The 25448-nt window shown below is 37.2% G+C and overlaps 1 protein-coding gene across 4 annotated transcripts; it reads left to right on the top strand.

Moving 5' to 3' along the window:
• The first annotated feature begins 1788 nt into the window (after positions 1-1788).
• LOC120090071 (immune-associated nucleotide-binding protein 1-like) lies at positions 1789-4783 on the top strand. Of its 4 annotated transcripts, none has more exons than XM_039047562.1 (3): positions 1789-2070; positions 3344-3774; positions 4294-4783. In XM_039047562.1, exons 1-3 carry the CDS (start codon positions 1878-1880, stop codon positions 4609-4611), a joined length of 942 nt encoding a protein of 313 aa, XP_038903490.1. In that variant the 5' UTR covers positions 1789-1877; the 3' UTR covers positions 4612-4783. The 4 variants fall into 4 exon arrangements, with proteins under 4 accessions (XP_038903490.1, XP_038903489.1, XP_038903487.1 ...); XM_039047561.1 differs by having other exon boundaries at positions 3335-3774; XM_039047559.1 differs by having other exon boundaries at positions 3239-3774.
• The last annotated feature ends 20665 nt before the right edge of the window (positions 4784-25448 follow it).

Genomic DNA, 25448 nt, shown 5'->3' with positions numbered 1-25448 from the left:
CCTAGCTTCTGAGCTAACAAGCGGGGATCTATGTGCACATAGGAAACATAAGAAACGCAAAAGAGTAAGCGTTTATGACTTATCAGTTTAACTATCTACCGTGTGTGTAGATAAAGTTGAGAACATACTTATTCAAGGTTGAGGTTTGAGTACTAGCCTCGTATATGTGATATGCTTGTATTTTTATGAGTTGAAATAAACTTTAATAAGTTGCTTACCACTCACTGAGCTTCTTGAAGCTCATTCTGTTCTTTCATGTTTTTCTTCCCAGGTAGCGAAAGGTGAGGAGTTCTAGGGTGCTGCTAGGGTCAAGATTTGCCACAGCCACAGTAACACTTCCGGGTTTTTAGAATTGTTGATATAAGCTTTGTAATTAAGCCTGAGTGTTGTATAAATATTGTATTATTGTAATAAAATGAGCTTAATCAAACAATTGTTGTTTACATATTTGGCTTAAAGTTTTATGTGAGTAAGTAGTTTAGATGGACAGTATGTATCACAAAAGGGTGGTATCTACGGTCCTTCATGCCTTGCCTCGGGCTCAGGAGGCAGGCTCGGGGCACGGTGTGACAAGGATTCACTTTGAGAGAGGATCAAATCCATTTTAGAGGGCATCTTAGTTTGTTAGGTTGATTCAAAGGTTATGTTTACTGTCTTTCCAGGTTTTTTCTTTTAGTACTTTACTGTTTTCTTTATTTTTTTAAATTTTCATTTCTTCTTGTTATTTCATTGCTTATTATATTGCAACCCATGACATTGGATTTAATGAAGTCCATTCATTCTTATCTATCTATGGACTAAGTTTTCTAAGGGATTCAGTCATATGGATACCCCTAAGATTTTATGACATCAGTTCATGCTAATTCATCACATTGATTTAATCTTTACATTTCTTTTGTTCATTTCTTTGTAATCTTGTTAAGTTGAATCGATCACTTAACTTAACATATTATGGAGTCTTAAAGCTGAGAAGGTTGAGATATAAACCGATTTCACAAAGGAATACAAGACTAAGAGCCTAGAGATAGGACTCTGTTGTATGCTTAGAGATAAGGTTCACTATAGTTAAGATTAAGAAATTACATGGAAATGATTTAAGATTCCTCTAGCCATATATAATATAAACTAATATATGATATTTTGGTTTTCTATAATATATATATATATAATTGGTTTGGTTCAGTTTTAACTAACATAAACGGTTTGATTTTATAATATATATGTGAAAGTTGAGTTGTGTATAAAGGCCATTGAAATTTTATTTTGTTCATGTATAGATGAAAGAGAAATATTATTGGTTTGCACAAGCACTATGTCATTTGAGGTTAGGGAGAATCGAACCTCTTGCCTCGAGAGGTTGATAATACAAAAACTATGATAGTTGAGCTATGTTTATTTTTGCGAAAAGGTTTAAATATTGAATCATTTATGACAATTTAGGAGTTTAATTGATATAATTACAAGACTCACATAATATTTTTGGAACAAAAGATATAATATATTTAATGTAAATTGCATAAAAGTTTAGAGTTTAAATAAATACAAAAGATAAAATATATTTAATGCTGAAATTTGTTCAAAAATATATTCTCTTGTACGAAAATTCTTTTCTTCTCTCTTTTTGGAGGAAAATTTGATTATAATCCACTCCATTTAGATTCCAGTGTTCTTGTTGAGTCGATCAATATCTCAGGTGGTTAAGTTTAGGATTTATACCTAGATTACTTCCCCTTCGCTTCCATTTCAATTTACTCATCAAATTGACGATCAGTTCTATAAAAGGGGAACATGTTTTTTTTTTTTTTTACCGCAGCATATGCAAAAGCTCATTCCTCTTTGTAGCTTAATCGATCTTCTTAATATTTAAATAAATAATAATGGCGGCTATTCCTTCTCTAACTATGGTGTTGATGGGTCGTACTGGAAATGGAAAAAGTGCAACTGGAAATAGTATTCTTGGAAAAAAGGTGTTCACATCAAGAAAAAGTTCATCTGGCATTACAAAAACTTCTACCTTGGAGAAATGTGTACGAAACGATGGGCAAATCATAAATGTCATCGATACTCCTGGTATGATATTACTAATTAACACTCAATTTGATAACTATTATTTAGATTTTTTAAATATAATTTAATCTTCTTTTGGTAACCATTTTATTTTTTTATGGTTTTTGGTTTTTGGTTTTTGGTTTTTTAAAATTAAGCAAAAGTAAAATAGTTACTCAACAATACTTTAGTTTTTTTTTCTTTTTTCTTTTTTGCTTTTGAAAATTATGCATATAAACACTAGTTTCATCTATTATTTTCTATATTTTGTTGTACTCATTTTAGAAGTATTTTAAAATCAAAGTTAAAATTTGAATACTAAAGAAAGTAATTTTAAAAAACTGGTTTTCTTTAATTGAAAATTAATTGCCTAAGAGTTCTAATGTCGTTGTAGGAAATACAAAAATTATGAGTAAGAAATTGGAAGAAAACAAGCACAATTTCCTTAGATTGTTTTTTACTTTTTTTTTTCTTTTTATATATATTAAGCTTAAAACACACTATCAGTGCTCATGACGAATCTTATTTTCTTATCTTCTTCTTAGAAGCGCTTTCAAAAATCAAGCTAAAGGTCTCATACTTGATTTTATTTTAGGAATTTGATGAAAGAAGTTTTTTAAAAAATAGTTTTAGGAAACTTGATTCTGTTTTAGAAAAAGTTTTAATATTGTTGAAGTATATAATTCTCCCACTCATATTTTTGATACATCATTAAGTGATAAATTACTTTAATCGGTAGGTCTCACACAATTCTTAAATGTTTATTTTATAGCAAATAACGAATGGAAGGTCGTAGTACGAAGTTTTTTCTATACCACATATATTTTTCTTGAGTTTGACTAAGAATTAAAATATTTGTTAGTTAAGGAAGATGAAAACTATGGTAAAGAAGTTATAAGAAAATAATCACAATTTTTAAAAACCAAATAATTATAGAATGATCACAATCAATTAAACTTGACTATAAGAATTGAGACTGCACGTATATAAGAATTAATGCATAAATAATTTCCAAATGAAATCTTAATAAATGGCTATGACCATTTATGAGTTCAATCTATTAAGTTATAATTTTCAAATGAAATCTTAATAACAATTCTTATTTTCAACCATTAATCAAACAACAATAATATATATACAAATCATTTGACGTTGATTTCTCATCATGCAAAAAATTATGAAAAAATTGTAGGAATGTTCGATTTATCTAATGGAACAGAATCCACCTCAAGAGAAATAACCAAGTGCATAAAATTGGCAAGTGGATGCATTCACGCAGTTATTTTAGTTTTTTCAGTAAGGAACCGATTCAGTCAAGAAGAAGAAGCCACCATTAAAACCCTACAAAATACATTTGGACCCAAAATTGTGGATTACACCATTGTCATCTTAACGGGAGGCGACGAGTTCGATGACGGCGATGACATAGAAGATTACTTGAGCCATGAATGTCCTGCGGCTTTGAAGGATATACTAGCTGCCTGCAAGAACAGATGTGTGATTTTTGACAACAAAACTAAGAGTGAAGCAAAGAAGGAAGAACAAGTGAATGAGCTTTTGGGTTTGGTGAAGGAAATTATCGACCAAAATGGAGGACAGCCCTACAAACCTCCTTTGATTTCTAATAAAAAACTTGAGAAGGAATTTGATGAAGTCAAAAGAAAGCTTGAACAGTCTTGCACGCAAGGCATTTATTCTGATCCCAAGCTTGAGGAAAAGTTGAATGAGGTAGATCCCACATCCTTAAATCTGTCATTTTTTTTTATCAATTTTTATCCAATTAGTCTCTAGATTTAATTAGTAAAGTATTTTTATATTTTTAACTCATCTCAATTTTTGCTAATTTCACCCACGGAGAGTAAGTTAAAAACCTCTTTAATCTCACTAATTTAGTAATATCAAGTTTTGTACGAATTTAAATTTTATTTAGTACACAAATTAACAATGGAATCATTTGTTAAAATTAAACTCACAAAGTTCAATAAAAATGTAGCTCTAATGTTGTTTTTCTTTGAAATTTAATTTTCGATTTTGTTTCATACATGTGTTTTATAATGCTTATTAATTTTGTAATGATTTAATTTGCCAATATGCTTATTAATTTTGTAATTTTTGTTTCAATTTCTTTTTAAAATTTTTATATTAAGTATAAAAATGAAACTATAAGTTTTTTTTTTTTAAAAAAAACATTAATTTCAAGAAAATAAACTTAACTGAGTTTAAGTCTCTTTTGATATAAAATCCTAGTTTACGCTCCAGGTAAATAACACATTTCAACGACGATTAGAAGATGAAAGAGAAGCACGTCGTCAAGTAGAAGAGAAAACACAACAAATACAGAAACAATATAATGATGAAATTCAGAAGCTCGATAAATTGCTAAATATTTCATCCCAAAGGCCATCACCCGTCGAGATTGAGCAAAATTATGAACATGATAATCTAATTCAGCCAACACCTCATAATCTAGTTCAGCCAGCACCCGTCGGGGTTGAGCAAAATTCTGAATATCATAATCCATTTCGATCTATAATGAGACGCCTAAGACGTCTACTTAGAATGTAATAAACATTGTTTTAGTACGATTGCATGCATTATATGTGTAATTTAAATATATTTAAACCTTGCTTGAATAAGGCATCTGCCATCTGTGATGTGTCTCTTTGTATATTGCACTGTTAAACGATCGATGTAATGGATTATTATCATATATATCCTATATGTTATATATATTTCAGTTTGATGTTTTTCACGTGAACAATGAACCATTAAAATATATTAAGTGTATGCAGTGATTATGAAATGGTTAAAATTACTTTTATCGATCATTTTCGAAATTATTGTACAATATGTTTTTAATCATTAAAGCCAAATTTGATGAAGGAAAAATGTGTTCAAAAGTCAAAATCATACATTAAATTATATTTGAGTGATTAAAAACATTTTTCAAAGTGATTATGAATACAATAAAAATAATTTTAACAATTTCTAAAGTCACTAAAAAACATGCAATGAATAAGTCATTTTAGTGCCACTTGGAGCATGGGAGGAATGATATATGGTGGGCTTTTAATTTTTTTTGGATTGGTTTTTTAAAAAAATAAATTTAATATTATTTTATGTTTGTATCCAAGGACTAGTTTTGGATGTATGGTAAACTTTTACTTTTTGTTCATATAAATAATATTTGAATCTTATTCAAATATTTATTTCTTTCATATTACCTATAGATTCAATATGAATCTCAGTCATATTAATTTGACATGTAGTTATTATATGAATCTCATTTATATTGTTTAATATTTAAATCTTACTCAAATTCATTATTCTCTCATATAATAAAGTATATTTTGGAATCTCATTCTAAATTGAAATGTACCTATATACATTATATTAATTGTCTCATGCAATTAATTCTCTTATTTAATTTGAACAATTCAAATTAATCCAAAATTATATGATTCTTGTTTTACCCTTAGTGAGCTCGTAAGGGGACCTAATGGACCTACAAATTAGAAGCTCTAATTATACGAGATTAATTAAAAAAATCTTTAATTAAATTAATCAACATTCACTAACTTTAGGTCCCTCCACTAAAGATCCACGGTTGCACTCCTCACAATGTATATATATTTCTTGTCCATGGATATAACCAATAAATAGTCAGTCGACCTTTCACGAATAGCTCGTAATTACATTGGGATCAAATTACCGTTTTACCCCCATAATTACATATATCTCCTTAAGTCTCACTGATCTTCTAATGAACAACCTATTTTTGGTTCTACCATATACAAAACCCTTTTAGGCTAGTGAGAAGGAGGGCCCCATTGTTCAAGACCCAGAATCAGCACTTAAGGGAGCAATTCATCTAAATACCCTAAAGACGGGAAGGAGTTAATTCTATCTTGTGTAGCTATGCTTCCAGCTCTCTACTCGGACAAATCTCTAAAATAGTAAGCTCATTAAGTTTACGAGTCAGACCACTCTCACCCATATAAATAAAAGGTTTATCCTTATAGATAAGAGTTCATCACTTACTCAGAATTCAAGTTGAGTTATCTATGGTCATCCTATAAAAAATGTTAATCTCTTCAATCAACGGTGTTATAAAGAGAGATTAATCATTTCACAATTTGATCTTTGTATAAGATCCCTCTGGAAGAGTATGTGAATACTCCCAGCAGAAAGATCATAGTCCCAATTTTAATTTTACAGAACATAAAATATAGAGGACAAAAACCAATGATAAGCACAAATTATTTTAAGCATGTTGTCATAGTTGGAGAGGAAGAAGGACTTAAGAACTTACCCTTGAAGACAAAACTCTTCATTAATCCTTTCCCAGTCTACTGCACAAACAACTCATATCCGCCCCACAAACACACGAACGCAACAATAAGCACAACAATGTAAAGTCAAAATCGGACACCACCACAAAATATATCCTCGTTATTCCCAAGATTAAGAATCATTGAGAGGAGTGTGCTTCATTAATTAATTTTGGATGAGGGATAGGATTTCCTTTTATTAGAGCAAAAAAAAAAAAAAAAAAAAAAACAAAACAAAACAAAACAAAAACAAAAACAAAAAAAACAAAGAGTAATTCTGAGAGGTTCTTTTGCGTGTTTATAGGAAAAGGTAAAGGGCCTATATCAAAACCTCTACCTTAACCCACGTGAGAGAAATAGGGGTGGGGTGGTTATCCAATAATTCCCCTCTCAAAAACTAAACTTTTAAATTAAAATAATTTTAATTCAATATATATATATACATACATACACACAAACACATAATAACATATTTAACATAACACATATATTAAACCATGGGTTATATCTAATATAACACATGACCTATAGTTTATATTATATGACATATAACATAATCTATAGTTTATTATTCTCCCATTAGACCTATAGTATTTAATATGAATCATATTTACATTAATTTTAACCTATAGTTTGTGATATGAATCTCATTAGTATTTGAGTTATATCAAAATATTTATTTCTCTCAAATAAAACTTTATATTATAATGTATCACATACATTATATTAATTATATCTTATAAAATTAATTCTCTTTATTAATTTGAACAACCAAAGTTGATGTAAAATTAATTTGATTCTTATTAATCCTTATTGAGCTAAAAAGAAGACTTTATGGACCTATAAATTGAAGCTTCAATGGCACTTGATTAATTAATTAAACATTTTAATTAAATTAATCAACTTTCATTAACTGTCGGTCACTTTACTAAAGACCAACAGTTGTACTCTTTGCACTATAGATATATTTCTAAGTCCATTGGATATAACCAATCGATAGTGTGTTGACCCTCCATAAATTGCTCGTAAGTACAACTGGACAAAAAATTACTAGTTTGCCCTTATATCGACTCTAAGAGTCATCTCTCTAGCTACCAATTGTCTCTAGGAATTAAATTCCTGATAGGAAGAACATACATGATTAGTAGCTTCTGAATCAACTACCCAAGCAAAATCATCAATCTTTACTAAGCACAACTTCAAGACAAATAAATCAGATTTATATTCTTCGGAGTTCTTCCTTTTCTGGAGAGTAGTGGGATCAACACCATAACCTATATTATAAACTCCAAGTTTCGTCTCAGAGTACGATTCTCGTTGATTAACTTCATAAGATTCTGTAACATTTGGTTTCTCTATTTGTCCCTTGACATTCAATATGGACCAGAGTTTATCGAGGGATCTAACATTACTGGTTTTGTCGTCATCTACCCTACTTTGCTTGAATTGTGAGAACTTTCGCTCAAATAATTCTTTCATTGATTGCATGATCTGATGTGCAGTGACTTGTTGGGAATGTCCTAGAACTCGCAGTTCCCGCTAAACATTATATTTATCAATAATAATAAGTTGTTGATTTTGCATTCTATTATGAAAATCCAATAAACATATCCATGGCTATAGTCTAAATACTGTAACTTTATATAATGACATCAACAGGATCAAGTTAACAATATATAGCTTAAATGGTCTAATAAGTATATGGATGAAATTGGTTATCTCATCCTGGTAACACTATTGGATGCAACCCACTCTATAGTTGTTACAAAGAGTGGTAAAGTGCTACAAACGATGTGATCCTCAAATCGTTTATGTTGAGACATGTGAGTGGGGGCATCCTATGCAATGAGTTTGCATATAGACTAGACCATGAAAATAGTCACTTTTCTTTAGAAAAATCGTTTACTGTTAAAACTGACTATTTGATTTATTAAGTAATCTAGGTTAACTCGATCTTAATCCTGAGCTAGCTATAAACTCCTATTTTTTCGGGATTATCCTTTGATCTGCAAATGGTGAGAGTAGTCCGACAACACTACTCAATAAGTCTCCCATTTTGGGGATAAAATCAGATGAATAGCTGGGGACATAGCCCTGCAAGATGGAACTCTCTCCTACCCGATTTAGGGATAGTAGATAGGTTGTTCTTTTAACTACTGATTCCAGGTCTTGAACAATTGGGGCCCCACCTTCTCATGATAGAGAAAGGACTTGATTCATAGGGATTATGAATAAAAATTGTTCATTAGAGGGTGTAATATAGAAATTTCGTTGATTGTATGTGTGGTCAACAACTTGTTAGGTTGCTGATAACTTGTAGAAATACAAGTTATTTATACTACCTTATCTAGATATTGCGGCCAAAAGAGAATAAATATGCGCCAATTGTATAAAAATTAGCTTAGAAATACAATAATTATGAATTATCACAATTACACCCACTCACATCATTAAGATTGAAGAAAAGGAGATTTTCACTCTGTTTTGCAGGAAACCAAGTCACCGCTTGCAATCAAGGCTCGAGACGAAATGACCAACGCATCTCTGTCACATTGCGCCCGTTAATAACAATGAAAAGACGATTAACGCAATGAAGGCACATTGCGACAGTCGATCTAGATATGACTTTCAACCGCATGCAGTAATAAAAACAACACCGCATGCGAACACCTGATCGAAAGATGCAGCTGAGAAACGCAAGAGTGGAGGATTGTGACACGTGTACAACTAACGGTTGTGTAGATTTGGCGATCTAATTGCATAACAGAAGGAATAATATCCCTCAATCTTCGGAATTTCCATAACAACAAGTGGGGACCACAAGGCCGGAGTCAAAGATCTTCACCTATAAATACCCATAGAATTCTCAAAAAAAGATGGTTGCTTGATACCGGGCGAATTGATATTAGGTCATTGAGACAAAAGCTGAGCTGAGAGTTGAACTAAAGAAATACGGGAAGAAGAAGAGACAAGGCCGAGAGGTGAGTCTCAGTATTAATATGCCAGATCCCCGCCGCGAAGCTCTATACTCAGATCCCTGCTACTTGTTGAGCAAGCCTAAAAGGGAAGCTCATCCTCCCACACAATCCATCCATACCGGCAAGAAAATCTCCATCCAAATCGGTGTTGAGACGTTGGCGCTTATTTATATCTGTTTCTATCTCTTTTCATCATTGTATTTCATCTTCTTTATCTCTTCATTCACATACCATGTATCAGACGCTAAATAGATATATTGAATGTCTCGATCGTTTTCATCACCATTTCTCTGTCTATTTCTATTCCTCCATTTATCGATTTCTTCATGAAGTGTTCTTAATCCCCTGGTAGTTAATATGAATTAAACGAGTACTTAATCTGTGTTAAACAGATGATTGTGTTTAGCTAAGGCATGCTAGATGACATCTTCACCTGTGAGAGTAGAAGTGAAGATGCCATTCTAATCTATCGAGAGAAGGTCAGAAGAATGCATTAACTAGAGCGAGTAGTACTTCCAGACATGGAAGCAACCTTGCATTCATTACATTCGTCTCTTTTCACCACAGACATGTGGGAACGCGGCCGATCACTGAAAGGTGTATGCTAAGGGAAAAACGGAACCGTACTTATAACTTTAATGCAATTAAGAACTTGTGATGTTTATATTAGTTATCTTACTTTTTCTGCTTCGTACATAAGACTTGCCATCACATTACATGATCTTTGTATAGTCTTCACAGCTAGCCTTGACCTCAGTATCTTGTATCATGAAGCCTATATTTTGTACCATCTTACCTTAGGTTTACTGCACTTTATTTTATAATCGCATTTTACTGCTTTACTTTTCTTTAACGCATTTTTAAATATTTGTACAAAACCATACTTTTATAAATTGAAAAACCTGGTCGCATGTATCATAAACATAATGCAATAACCTTAAATAGTCTCTGTGTTCGACCTCGGATCACACCAAGAAACTTGCGGTAGAATTATACTTGGTTCCAACGCAAGAAACTTGTGATAATGCACAACATACTACAAGAGCATCCATTCATAATGCATATCTAGAAGTAGTATTGTCATACCCCGTCCCAGACCACCCTCTGAGCCTTGAGGAAGGGCATGATTGATAGTAGTTATCAACCCTTTGGCTGACACTTACTGCCTAATAACTCTTGCAGAAAAAATAACTCTGATACCAATGAACAAATTCAAGAATCAATTGATTAAGTAGGCCCATTTCATTACAACAATATGATGTTCTTACAACTCTAGGACTTAAATACAAGTTTACAACAACAACCAACTGTAAAACCCTCCAGAAGTGTAACTGTGGCACGTGGCAGACCTTGACCTTCGCATCACCCTGGAACTCCTCACCTTCCGCTACCTGGGGGGGGGGAGGTATAAGAAAACATTTGGAAGAGTCAGCTACTAAGCCCAGTGAGTGGTTCTTTTAGAATAATAATCACTTTGCAAATCATATTTTTGGGAAATCAATCACATAATCACAATTCCAGTATTACTTATGCATGATCATATGTACATTCATTCAATTATCAACCTCCAGTTCCATGCTATACGTAGGATGCTCAAATCATCGACACATTATCAATCATAACAACTTTTTATGGAAACTTTCCTATAATCCACTTCTCCCGCCAATGTGCACATCGAAAATTCCTTTCTCGCTAGTCATGCTTAGGTAACTTGACTATATTTCCCNAAGAAAACAATTGGAAGAGTGTGGGTTAGTAAGCCCAGTGAGTGGTGCTTTTAAAATAATAATCACTTTGCAAAACATATTTTTGGGAAATCAATCACATAATCACAATTCCAGTATAATTTATGCATGATCATGTGTACATTCATTCAATCATCATCCTCCAGTTCCATGCCATATGTGGCATGTTCATATCATTGACGTATTGTCAATCATAACAACTTTTTATGGAAACTTTCCTATAACCCACTTTTCCCGCCAATGTGCACATCGACAATTCTTTTTTCGCTAGTCATGCTTAGGTAACTTGACTATATTTCCCGCCGGTCGTCACCGACTATTATTTCCCGCCGACCGAGGCTGACTATATTTTCCCGCCAAGCACCTTTTATTAAGCACGCTAACTTATGTAATCTGGGTATAATCTCAGTTTCCATAGCAATTTCGCAAGCAATATCATGGCAACAACATAACATCATAAGCATGCATTTGGCACTTACATATGCATTTATCCATATATCAACGCATAAAACTAAGTAAACACTCACCTTGATTGCTTAGGAGCTTTTCTAGTAGCTCCCTTTTTCTGCTTCGGGCTCCCTTTTCACCCTAGAATCCAGATTCAACTTACAGTTTAGATTACTCATAGTTCTGAACCTTATTTTCAGATATTTCCTTCTACAAATATATTCTAAAATGTCTCAGGAAGCTTACCATAAAATCTTAGCTCATTCATTCTTGTGGTTTGGCCGGAATCATCAAAAAATTTAGACTGGCTCAGCTTACCCGACAACTCGACCCTTTTGTCTTTTCGTCATTCTACAGCCCGATTCCTTGGAGCTTTTTCTCCAGAAGCCCCAACATGAAACTATACTCTTTTAGCTTTCAGATGGCTTTGAAATCACATCAAACGCACGAGTATTCTGGGAGAACTCCTAGTTCAAAATTGATGCTGCTTTCCAGACTTCACTGTTCAATGCGTCCTCTTTGAACTTCTATGTCCAACGCAAGGTTTCCTCAACTTTCCCACTCTTACATGTATTTTGAGTTGTGATATGAAGAATGAAGTCTTTGGTTCTATTTATAGGCATCCAAGATTGCTCCATGGCCGACACCTCCTACTTGGCTGCATGACTAAGTGTCTCTTCCTTACACCATCAACGAAATCTTTGAATCAACACAACCCAATGTGTTTTCTTCTCCTTTCACCAACGCATGGCCCTTAACTTTGTATGTCTTCTTATGCTGCCACCTCTTTTACTTAAGGCTTAAGAATTCTTCCTAACAAGCCACATGTTCGGATGACATCCTCCATGAGTTCATCCTTCATATGCATCCACAAACCCTTGGATGACCAACGCATAGCACATCACCAATGCATAGTGCATCACCAATGCATAGTGCATCACCAACGCATAGTATTGCACTGTCGCATCCATCACACCCAATGCATCCAACGCATCCAACACATCCAACGCGTCCAATGCATCCAACGCGTCCAATGCATCCAATGTGTCCATCATCCAACGCATCCAACGCATCTGTCGCATCCATCATCTAACGCATCCAACCAACCTAATGCGTTGGTCTAACCTCCAAGGCATGCGTCACTCCCACTTCAACTTCTCCCTTAGCCCAAATAATCTCTCCAAGATCTTATGGCCAATGCATGGCAATGCCTAGTCCAACACTTAGTCAATTTTTCATCAATTTAAGCTTAACTCAAAACTACTCAAGGAAAATCTATTCAACACCTAGAAATTTTCCTTCACTTCAACATAGGATTTAACTTTTACTTAGTTAATTTCTTTAATCACCTGCTTAAGTAAGGAATAATGGAAATCCGGGTTTCACAAGTATTGAGTCAAATTAGGACATTATTGCATATTATTGGACTTGAACCGTGCGTGCATATCATCGCATAAATCCAATGTTACAAATTTATGGCTCAGTTGCCGGGGAACTGGTTACGAGGACATAGGCTTGTATCTTGTGTGTGCATCACTGTATATCTCAATTTATTTTCAACAAGTTTATGGCATCGTTGTCGGGGATTGGTTAACGGTTTATTATTTGAGTGTGTTTGTGGTATTTTGCAGGACAAACCTCATTGTACTGGCTGTTCAACGCGGAGAGCAACTTGACGGTTTATGAGTACTGGTGCTGAACTAGAATTTGAAGTTGACCCTGAGATCGAGCGTACCTTTCGCGCACGGGCATGTCAGAATCGAATTAGGCGAAAGAAGGCAGCAAGCATGGTGGACAACAATGATAATGCAGTACCGGTAGTTAATCAAGGGGCTATTCGACCAGCACAGGATCCTATTTTCCTGGCTGCTGATCGCAACATTCCCATGAGGACTTATGCATCACCCAACCTGTATGACTTTTTGCTTGGGATTTCGAGGCCTATTGTCAAGGAGAACGAAAGGTTCAAAATTAAGTCGATCATGCTTCAAATGATCCAAAATGCCAGGCAATTTGGGGGTCTGCAAGGTGAAGACCCACACACCCACCTGACCAGCTTTGTCAAAATGTGCGGCAACTTCTCTCTACCTGGCGTAACCCTGGAGAGTATAAGACTATATTTGTTCCCTTACACCTTGAGGGACGAGGCCAAGAAGTGGGCTTACTCACTGGAGCCAAATGAGATTACATTGTGGGACCAACTGGTAGAGCGATTTATGAAGAAGTGCTTCCCACCAGCCGACAACGCAAGGCGACGGAAGAACATGTAGAACTTCGAGCAAAAGGAGAATGAGACCCTGAGCACCGCCTGAGTGCGATTTAGAAGATTGGTGAAAAACTACCCGCATATCAGGATCCCCAATTGCGTCTTGATGGAAACCTTTTATAACGGCCTGAACAAATCAACGTAGGCTATTGTGACGCCTCCGCGGCAAGAGGTTTTGTGGATAAAACATACACAGAGGCTAAGGTCATCCTTGACCGCATATCACGAAACATTGATGACTGGATTGATGATGGCAATAGAGGCCGAGGCGCCGATAGACGAAAGAATGAAACTGCAATTGTCCCTATGGAGACAATAACCACGTTGGCTGCACAGATGGCCACGGTGACCTCCATCCTCCAATCGATGGCAATTAATCAAGGAGCCATCCCTCAACAATCAGCGCAACCTACTGCACTAGCTCAAGTGGCAGCAATTAGTTGCGTTAATTGTGGAGGGGCTCATGTAGCTGAAATGTGCCCATCGAACATCCAGCAAGTATGCGCCATCCAGAACAACCCCTTTAGCAACACCTATAATCCCTGTCTCTTATACACATCTAGATGTGTACAAGGTGGTGGACGAGGGAATCCTTATTTTCACCACAATTCAAATCAAGGGCAGCCGAGACAGTCGCATCACCAGCAACCCTCATCTTCTAACACTTCTAGAAGCTCTCTAAAGACCCTGCTGAAGCAATATATGGGTAAAAATGATGCAGTGATGCAAGCGTAGCCGTCTTTAATTAGAAATTTGGAGATCTAAGTGGGCGAGTTGGCTTTCGAGCTAAGAAGTAGAGCACCAGGAACGTTGCCCAGCAATTCAGAAGCCTCGAGATCTACTGGAAAGGAGCAATGTCCCTAGGACATTGGGCAGGCAAGTAGGATCGCCTTCGGAGATGTGGATTGTGCCCATTCAAGAAACGCATCTGTCGGTCCATATCTCATCACTATGTTTAATGCTTCTTAAATTCCTATCTCTTTGAATTCTTGAATTTTGTCTTCACTTGCTTATTTAATTCGTTCTTGACTTTATGAATTGAATTCTTCATTTATTTCCTTGGCATTTATTTCCGTATAGTCTTTAATTCTCTAAGCTTTTCTGTAATTAATGCGTTGAGCTTTAGATGGTGAATGATTGAGTAATAAAGAAAAATCTATTGCCGCAAGTCATAGCACTTGCGTTGATGAAAAATAATATATAAAAATATATAAAAATCAAATCAAACAATCAACAACAAGTATGCAAGGCGATAATGGACGCATCTTGAACCAATGAGATACGCTTTGCGTTCACCCAACTCAACTGTATTGAGCTGAGGGGTGTGTTGCGCACGTATAAGTCCTTTTCCCGTCCTTAGCTAAATGCACTATGCTGAGGTATCCTCCATAAATGTGTTTGGTTAAGGGGTGTGTTGCGAGGATGTATACGTTGTTGCCCGTCCTCTGCGAAGATGCATTTGCGTTGGTGAGCACATTGTGTTTATCTTTATCTTGTGTCCATTCGAATAAAATATGAAAGATAATTTTGTTTGTAATTTGGGGGAGTCCAATCGTTTCGTATCCCAAAGTAATGATGACTAGGCAGACGAAAGGACAATTCTTCTGAAATTCCATAAATGAGGGAAATCGAACGACGCGCCTTTTGAGTGTCTCGAGGCCTGTCGCTGCAAAAATCGCGTTGAGCCCACTACGACCCAACCTATAAATAGAACCCTTACCTCATTTTGAGAACGTTACCTCGTCTTTGCAATCAGAAACCTTAGCGCCTTAGCATACAGACCTTCCTTCTTCCCCAGCATTCCAACGTTTTACCAGTTTTTCCGAGCTTAGCTTCCATGGCTGACCAACTTCCAACCAATCTACTTCACCATCAACCCCTGACTAAGTAGCCATGCGAGAGGCAGCATTTATGGCTGCCAGTCGCAGACTTGCCGCTCAAGCCCACACTGTCCCTAGACTAGCCGGGAGAGCCCAGAGAAACCCCCTGGCCATTGACCTTGTCTGGTCAAAAGGGGAGGAAGCACTGAAAGCACACCTATTCCAACACCTGTCGTCTCAATTGGGAGTGAAAGGAAGAGACGCGATGATACGGAGGTGTTTGGCAACATACTGGCAACCTGGAGCTAGGAGGTGGACTACCCGAGGCAGGGGTTGTAAATCAACCACTGTCTATGGAGGAAGAGACGGTGGTGGTGCTGGAAGGAGTGGTGGTGATGGAGGCAGTGGCGATTGAAGAAGAAACGGGAAGAGGCATTATTGCCCTAGAGATTCCTGAGGTGACTGCCAACGCAGAAACCTATGACGGACCTCCCAGAATTGTGGAGGAAGAGATTGCGGTGGAGGAGGCCAAGGAGGCTGAAGTTGCATTGGAAACCCTTGAAGTTGCATTGGAGGAGGTTGCAGTAGATGCACAACCAGAAGTTGTTGAAGGGAAAAAGAAGAAGAAGATGAACAAAGGAAAGAAGGCTGGAAAGGTTGAATCTTCCCATCATCGCAAGGAGATAAAAAACAAAGAGAAGAAGGATGATGATGAAGATGAAGAGGCCAAGAAGGAAAGAAAGAAGAAGAAGAAGGAAGAAAAGAAAATGCGTTGGCGTGAAGAGAGGCGCCTAAAAAGAGTAGAAGAAGAGAAGTAGGGGACTGTGAATGTTGACTCACTTTTGGATAGGTGAGGATGTATGATGTTCTATGCTCATGATGATGCGATACTACTTCTGAATATACGTTATTTATGGATGTTCATGTAGTATGCCATGCGCTATCACAAGTTTCCTTACGATGGAACCAAGTGTAATTCCACCGCAAGTTTCTCGGTGTGATCCGAGGTCGAACACGGGGACTGGTTTAGGTTATTACGGTACGTTCATGATATATGCGACCTGGTTTTCAATCTTTAAAAGTGTGTGTGTACAGGTATAAAAATTGCAATAAAATAAAGTAAAGCAGTAAAGATGAGATAATAACATAAAAATATAGTAAACCTAAGCTAAATGATACAAAATACAGGCTTCATGTACAAGATGTTGAGGTCAAGGTTGGCTGTGAAAGTTGTGCGAAGAAGTTGGATACGACGGTAAGTCTTATGAATAGAATAGAAAGAGAAAACAAATAATATAAACAATGCAAGTTCTTAATTGCATTGAAGCTACAAATACTGTTTCGCTCTTCTTTTGGCGTACACCTCTCAGTGATCGGCCGCACTCCCACATGTTTGTGGTGAAACAGAGACTAACGTAATGAACGCAAGGTTGCTTCCATGTCTGGAAGTACTACTCGCTTTAGTTAATGCATTCTTCTAACCCTCTCTCGATAAATCAGAATGGCATCTTCACTTCTGCTCTCACAGGTGAAGATGCCGTCTACCGTGCCTTAGCTAAACACATTTTATATCTTTAACACAAATTAAGTACTTGGTTAATTCATATTGCTTATCAGGGAATTAAGAAAACATCATGAAGAAAGTGATTGACGGGTGAATGGAAATAGACAGAAAATGGTAAATGGAATCTATCGAAACATTTAATATCTCTATTAAGCATTTGATACATGGTGTGTGAATGAAGAGATAAAGAAACAGTGAAATACAACGATGAAAGAGATAGACAGATACAAACAAGTGCCAATGTCTTGGCACTGATTCGATGGAGATCCGCTTGCTGGATATGATGGATTTAATGGCAGGAAGAGCTTCCCTCTCAAGCTTGCTCCGCCGGTAGCAGGGATCTTTGCACAAAGCTTTCAATCGAGTTTTTGGCAGATTAGATATGAGATTCACCTCTCGGCCTGGTCTCATCGTCTTTCTGAATTTCGTCTCTTAAGCACTCAACTCAGCCTTTTCTTTATACAATTTTGTAGCACTTACCCCATATCAAGTAGCATAAATTTTCTCTAAAATCAATGGGGTATTTATAGGTGCAGATCTTTGACTCCGGCCTTGTGGTCCCCACTTGATTGTTATGGTAATTCCGAAGATGGAGGGATATTATTCCTTCTGTTATGCAATCAGACCGTCAATTTTGCACAACCGTTAGTTGGTCTCAATCCTCCACTTTTGCATTGCTCAGCTACATCTTTCGATCATGAATTCACATGCGGTGTTATTTTTTTATTACTGCATGCAGTTAAAAGTGAGCTCTGGATCGACTGTCGCATTGCGCCGTCATTGCGATAATCGTCTCTTCATTGTTGATTGACGGTCGCAGTGTGACAGAGATGCGTTGATCAGTTTCTCATGAGTCTTGAGCGCAAGCGGTGACTTGGTCTCCTACAAAAAAGAGTAAAATTTGGCTTGTCTTCCATCTTTATGGTGTTAGTAGGTGTAATTGCAAACATTTATAATTATTGTAATACTAGGCTAATTTTCATACAATGGGCGCATATTTGCTAACTTTTGGCCGCAATATCTAGATAAGGTGGCATAAATTACTTGTATTTCTACAAGTTATCAGCGAGCCCAGAGAAGGATGGAGAATCAACCTCCGTGAGGGAGGATAGGGGGGAAATGACACAGTTGATGGAACCGACGCAACCCGAAACAACGCAAATNGTTGATGGAACCGACGCAACCCGAAACAACGCAAATGGTTGTGACCGATGAATGAGAAGAAGTAGAAAGAACCCCCCTGATGTGGCATCGCAGGGAGAATGCACCGCAAGGGTCCACTATTGACCCTAAAAGACTAATTATCGCATTGGAAGAAAAATAGAGAAAAAGAAAAGAAGAAGAGGAGAATCAAGAAAATATGGAGACGGGAAAGCTCATTATCGCAGAAGGAAATAGAAGAAGAAGATTGGAATACGAAGAAATGCGAAGCAATAATGAGCTTGCAAGACTTGAAGGGATATGGAGGCGCGAGGAGGAACAACTTCTATTGCTGGCCTCTGAGCAATTTGAAGAAAAATTTGTGAGAGAAGAACGAGAAGAAGAAGAAGAAAAGAGAAGGAAAAAGGAAGAAGAGGAGAGAAGATTGTTGGAAGAGAAGGAGAAAAAGCGGGAAGCTAATATACGGCGCTTAATGAAGAAAAAGGGCAAAGAACTCACAGAGCGCGATAAAGAAGAGCAACACAGAGAGCGGGAGAAGAAACAAAGACAAGCAACCCGCCTTGCGTTGGCTAAGGAAAAAGGCAAGGAAATTGCGGAGAGCAGCGAGCCCGCATCGGCCAGGAAGCGTTTATCCAAAAGAAAGGAGAATGATGACATGCTAATTGAGATGGGTTTCTATCCTGCGCCGACACCACTACCTGACCCTCATCACAAGCGTGATTGTGGAACATGGGTGGCACACATTCTGCCAGTGCCCATCCATCATTATGCCTCTGGTGGTGCGAGACTTCTACTACGGGCATCTACATGGGAACAGGGATGCGGTGACCTTTAAAGAAGAAACAGTATCATTCAATGCAAGGGACATCAACGAAATATATCAGATGAAGGACAACCCTGATGCACCAGGGAACAAGATTATTGATGATCCCACGGAGCAACAAATGGAAGACACGCTAAGGGTATTAATGCAACCAGACACAAGGTGGTCGGTTTCACTTAAAGTCATATGCACCCTGGAGTCTAAGTCCTTGCTTCTAAAGGGAAGGCTCTAGGTTTACCTAGTCAAGAAGCGGCTGATCCCAACAACACATGACAGAACTGTATCAAGGGATTGGGTCACGGCCGCATATTGCATCGCACGCGGCATTCCTATCGACGTAGGGCAGTTGATCGCAAGGCACTTAGATCATTGATGGGGCATATCCAAGGGTAATACTTCTTCCCGTGGATCGTTTCAAGTCTGTGCCTGTCTATGGGCGAAGGTATTGATGAGGAGCCCATGCCAGAAGTCCACGGCCTCATCAACATCAAAATTTTGAGGATGCTCCTCAAAGACTTCCCACACTACCCCGAGTTGCCAGTAAAGAGGCCTGCGATTGATTTGAATATGCCGCAAGAACCCAGGCAAAAAAGATGACACATAGAAGATAAGGGAAAAGAAAGGGTTCAAGAGTCATCAGCGCAAGATCCAGAAGCTGCGGACCCTCTTCCCTTAGTCATTCGCCCTCCAAGCCCTCCAAGACCGCCCGGAATTCCTCATTCTCCCCTTCATGGGCATTTTACCAACCTCCTCCTTGTTCCAACCTCCCCAACTATTTACCCAGCAGCCCCACCTTTACCATCAGCATCATTACCACAACCCACCATTCCATTGCCGCAAGTTGATGACCCACACGATTTGGGTGAAGGCACCTCTGCCCAACCCCAAAACGATGCTAGCGAGACATCGCAGGTACAACCCTCCATCATCTCCATGGCTGCTGAGTTAGCAGAAATGAGATCTCTCTTCTCCCAACAACAGCAACTTTTCTCTCAACAACAACACTTCTTTAACCAAAGAATTGAAGTGGTAATGGAGCAGATTGATGATATCCAGCCTAGTGTTGCCACATCAAGAGAGGCGCTGATCAACATGCAGCGCAACATTTATAAGGTCCATATGCACCAGAGACTGATTGCAGAGCGTAATCAAGAGTACTTCAAATTTCTCACCGCATATCTTCATGGTCTGATGGTCCCCCACATCTCCGGCAGCACTTAAATTTTGAAGAAGCTCCTTCTGCACTGCCTCAAAATCCGCCTCCAGACCCTCTAGTCCCTCAGCAATAATCCTCCCATATTTTTTTTTTCTTCTATGCGACCATTATGTATTCTTTTCAATTCATTTATTCTTTTATAAGTTAATCAAAATCTTTGATTCTTGTACAAGCACAGAATTTTGTATTGCGTTCATTTGTAATTAATTGTATACTTGTTAATATTCAATACAATGAGTACATATTCACCCCACTTTTTGCCTATGCCTTTTTCTTTATCATCCTTTGTCAATACTCGCGATATTCTTAATCTTTTACTTTTGTGTTCTTCACTGCGTTGCTATGATTTATTATATGTGTATACTTAGAAACATTTCCCATACTTGGTAAATTCTGACTAACACTTAGTTACTTCTTAGTTTAGCAGTACTTTACCTTTTATCTTCATAAGTTATGCTCAAACCTTCTTTTTGAATTTTTTTTTCTAAATGTTTTTCTAGTCTATCCAAACAACGCAATGAGGACCTTGCTCATCTTTAAATTTAGAGGTGGGGAAGGTCTGAGTAGATAAGATCAAGAACATGCGGTATTGAAGAAAAATGCGTTCATTTTCTGTTAAAAAAAAATATGCAAAACTCCAATGTCAGTACAAGGGAAAACCTTAAAAATGTTCCCAACCTGATAAGAGTTGAGTTGTGAAAGTAGCCTGCTCGTAGTTGGATGTTCGTATGACACCCATAGGAGCAAGTCAAAACGAAGGTGGGTTTCCAAGATCAATGCAGTATGAAAATGAAAAAGAAAAGAATAAAAAAATAATAATAAAAGAATGCAAGAGACAACTCCTCTGAATATCATGAGTTAAAGTTGAGATTGGCACATAACCATAGTTGGATGTTCGCATGACACCCGTGGGAACAGGCCAAAACGAAGAGTGTAACCATGACCAACAGTCTCTAGTAAATGAAGTAAAAGTTTTGACCACTGTATGTAGATATATCAAGTTGTTTTGACAAAGAAAAGATAAACATTCTATTTTCAAAAACTAGAAAAGCATCTTTGAGCAGAAATTTGTTATATAGAAGAATAAAGTAGGGCTTGTTAACAATTAGTAAGGATAGGAAGAAATTGCGATGTTAAGTAATGTGCCTAAGTATAACATTCGAAGAAACTAATTGACGCAGAAATATAGGATAGGAATTGAGCACTATTGCCTTAGTAGAAGATATGCTTGAGGACAAGCATATCTAAATTTGGGGGTATGATAACTTGAAGAAATATAAGTTATTTATACTGCCTCATCTAGATATTGCGGCCAAAAGAGAATAAATATGTGCCAATTGTATGAAAATTAGCTTAGAAATACAATAATTATGAATTATCGCAATTACACCCACTAACATCATTAAGATGGGAGAAAAGGAGATTTTCACTCTGTTTTGCAGGAAACCAAGTCACCGCTTGCGATCAAGGCTCAAGAAGAAATGACCAACGCATCTCTGTCACATTGGGCCCGTTAATCAACAATGAAAAAACGATTAACGTAATGATGGCACAGTGCGACAGTCGATCCAGAGCTGACTTTCAACCGCATGCGGTAATAATAACAACACCACATGCGAACACCTGATCGAAAGATGTAGCTGAGCAATGCAAGAGTGGAGGATTGTGACACGTGTACAACTAACAGTTGTGCAGATTTGACGGTCTGATTGCATAACAGAAGGAATAATATCCCTCCATCTTTGGAATTTCCATAACAAAAAGTGGGGACCACAAGGCCGGAGTCAAAGATGTTCACCTATAAATACCCCATAGAATTCTCAGAAAAAGATGGTTACTTGATATGGGGTGAATTAATATTAGGTCATTGAGACAAAAGCTGAGCTGAGAGTTGAACTGAAGAAATACGAGAAGAAGAAGAGACAAGGCCGAGAGGTGAGTCTCAGTATTAATCTACCAGAACCCTACCGCGAAGCTCTATACTCAGATCCCTTCTATGAGTTGAGCAAGCCTGAAAGGGAAGCTCATCCTCCCACACAATCCATCCATAACAACAAGCAAATCTCCATCCAAATCGATGCCGAGACGTTGGCGCTTGTTTGTATCTGTTTCTATCTCTTTTCATCATTGTATTTCATCTTCTTTACTTCTTCATTCACACACCATGTATCAGACGCTAAATAGATATATTGAATGTCTCGATCATTTTCATCACCACTTCTCTGTCTATTTCCGTTCCTCCGTTTATCACTTTCTTCATGAAGTGTTCTAAATCCCCTGGTAGTTAATATGAATTAAACGAGTACTTAATCTGTGTTAAACAGATGATTGCATTTAGCTAAGGCATGCTAGATGACATCTTCACCTGTGAGAGCAGAAGTGAAGATACCATTATGATCTATCGAGAGAAGGTCAGAAGAATGCATTATCTAGATTGAGTAGTACTTCCAGACATGGAAGCAACCTTGCGTTCGTTACGTTGATAATGTGTAGAAATACAAGTTATTTATGCCACCTTATCTAGATATTGCGACCAAACATCAGCAAATATGCGTCGATTGTATGAAAATTAGTCTAGTATTACAATAATTATAAATGATCGCAATTACACCCACTAACACCATAAAGATGGAAGACAAGTAGAATTTTACTTTGTTTTGCAAGAGACCAAGTCACCGCTTGCGCTAAAGGGTTATGAGAAACTAATCAACGCATCTCTGTCACAATGTGCCCGTCAATCAACAATGAAGAGACAATTAATGCAATAACGACACAATGCGACAGTCGATCTAGAGCTATGTTTCAACCGCATGCGTTAATAAATACAACAACGCATGCGAACCCATGATCGGAAGAAGCAACTGAGCAATGCAAAAGTGGAGGATTGAGACACGTGTACAATTAAAGGTTATGCAGAATTGACGGTCTGATTGCATAACAGAAGGAATAATATCCCTCCATCTTTAGATTTACCATAACGATCAAGTGGGTACCACAAGGCTGGAGTCAAAGATCTGCACCTATAAATACCCCATTGATTTCAGAGAAAAGATATGCTACGGGATACGGGGTAGGTGCTGCAAAATTGTTGAAAGAAAAGGCTGAGTTGAGTGCTTAAGAGATGAAATCTGGGAAGAAGACGAGATAAGGCCAAGAGGTGAATCTCTAATCTAATCTGCCAAATGCCCGATTGTAAGCTTTTTGCAAAGATCCCTGCTACCGGTGGAGCAAGCCTGAGAGGGAAGCTCTTCCTGCTATCAAAACCATCCTATTCAGCAAGCGAGTTTTCATCGAATCAGTGCCAATGTTTGTTTCTGTCTATCTCTTTCATCGTTGTACTTCACTGTTCTTTATCTCTTCATTCACACACCATGTATCAAATGCTTAATAGAGATATTAAATGTTTCGATAGCTTCCATTTACCATTCTCTGTCTATTTCCATTCACCCGTCAATCACTTTCTTCATGATATTTTCTTAATTCCCTGATAAGCAATATGAATTAACCAAGTACTTAATTTGTGTTAAAGATATAAAATGCGTTTAGCTAAGGCATGCTAGACGGCATCTTCACCTGTGAGAGCAGAAGTGAAGATGCCATTCTGATCTATCGAGAGAGGATTAGAAGCTGTCTCTTATACACATCTAGATGTGTATAAGAGACAGGGTTAGAAGAATGCGTTAACTAAAGCGAGTAGTACTTCCAGACATGGAAGAAACCTTGCGTTCATTACGTTAGTCTCTGTTTCACCACAGACATGTGGGAGCACGGCCGATCACCGAGAGGTGTATGCCAAGAGAAGAGTGGAACAGTATTTGTAGCTTCAATGCGATTAAGAACTTGCGGTGTTTATATTATTTATCTTTCTTTTTTAAGACTTACCTCCGCATCCCACGTCTTTGCACAACTTTCACAGCCAGCCTTGACCCTAGCATCTTGTACATGAAGCTTGTATCTTGTATCATCTAGCTTAGGTTTACTGTGTTTTTATTTTATTATCGCATCTTTACTGCTTTACTTTATTTTATTGCAATTTATATACCTATACACACGCACTTTTAAAGATTGAAAACCTGGTCATATATCATAAATGTACCACAATAACCTAAACCAGTCCCCGTGTTCGACCTCAGATCACACCGAGAAACTTGCGGTGGAATTACACTTGGTTCCATCGTAAGAAAACTTGTGATAGCGCATGGCATACTACATGAACATCCATAATTAATGCATATTCAGAAGTAGTATCACATCATCATGAGCATAGAACATCATACATCCTTACCTATACAAAAAGTCAGTCAACATACGTTCGTCTCTGTTTCACCACAGACATGTTGGAACGCGGCCGATTACTGAAAGGTGTACGCTAAGGGAAAAACTGAACCGTACTTATAACTTTAATGCAATTAAGAACTTGCGATGTTTATATTAGTTATCTTGCTTTTTCTGCTTCGTACATAAGACTTGCCATCGCATTACATGATCTTTGTATAGTCTTCACAACTAGCCTTGACCTCAGTATCTTGTATCATGAAGCCTATATCTTTTACCATCTTAGCTTAGGTTTACTACACTTTATTTTATTATCGCATTTTACTGCTTTACTTTACTTTAATGCATTTTTAAATACTTGTACAAAACCATACTTTTATAAATTGAAAAACCTGGTCACATGTATCATAAACATAATGCAATAACCTCAAACAGTCCTTGTGTTCAACCTCGGATCACACCGAGAAACTTGCAGTGGAATTATACTTGGTTCCAATGCAAGGAAACTTGTGACAACGCACAACATACTACAAGAGCATCCATTAGTAACGCATATCTAGAAGTAGTATTGAGTCAAATCAGGTCATTATTGCATATTATTGGACCGTGCGTGCATACCATCGCATAAATCCAACGTTACAAGTTTATGGCTCCGTTGCTGGGGAACTAGTTACGAAGACATGGGCTTGTATCTTGTGTGAGCATCACTATATATCTCAATTTATTGTCAACAGTTGTTGACGTATGCGCTTTGTGATAATGATAATATGTGATAC

This window comes from Benincasa hispida, chromosome 11, assembly GCF_009727055.1.
Source record: "Benincasa hispida cultivar B227 chromosome 11, ASM972705v1, whole genome shotgun sequence".
In the NCBI taxonomy this organism is placed as follows: domain Eukaryota; kingdom Viridiplantae; phylum Streptophyta; class Magnoliopsida; order Cucurbitales; family Cucurbitaceae; genus Benincasa; species Benincasa hispida.
The sequence above is the reverse complement of the archived record's forward strand: the minus strand, read 5'-3'. Positions and strand labels throughout refer to the sequence as shown.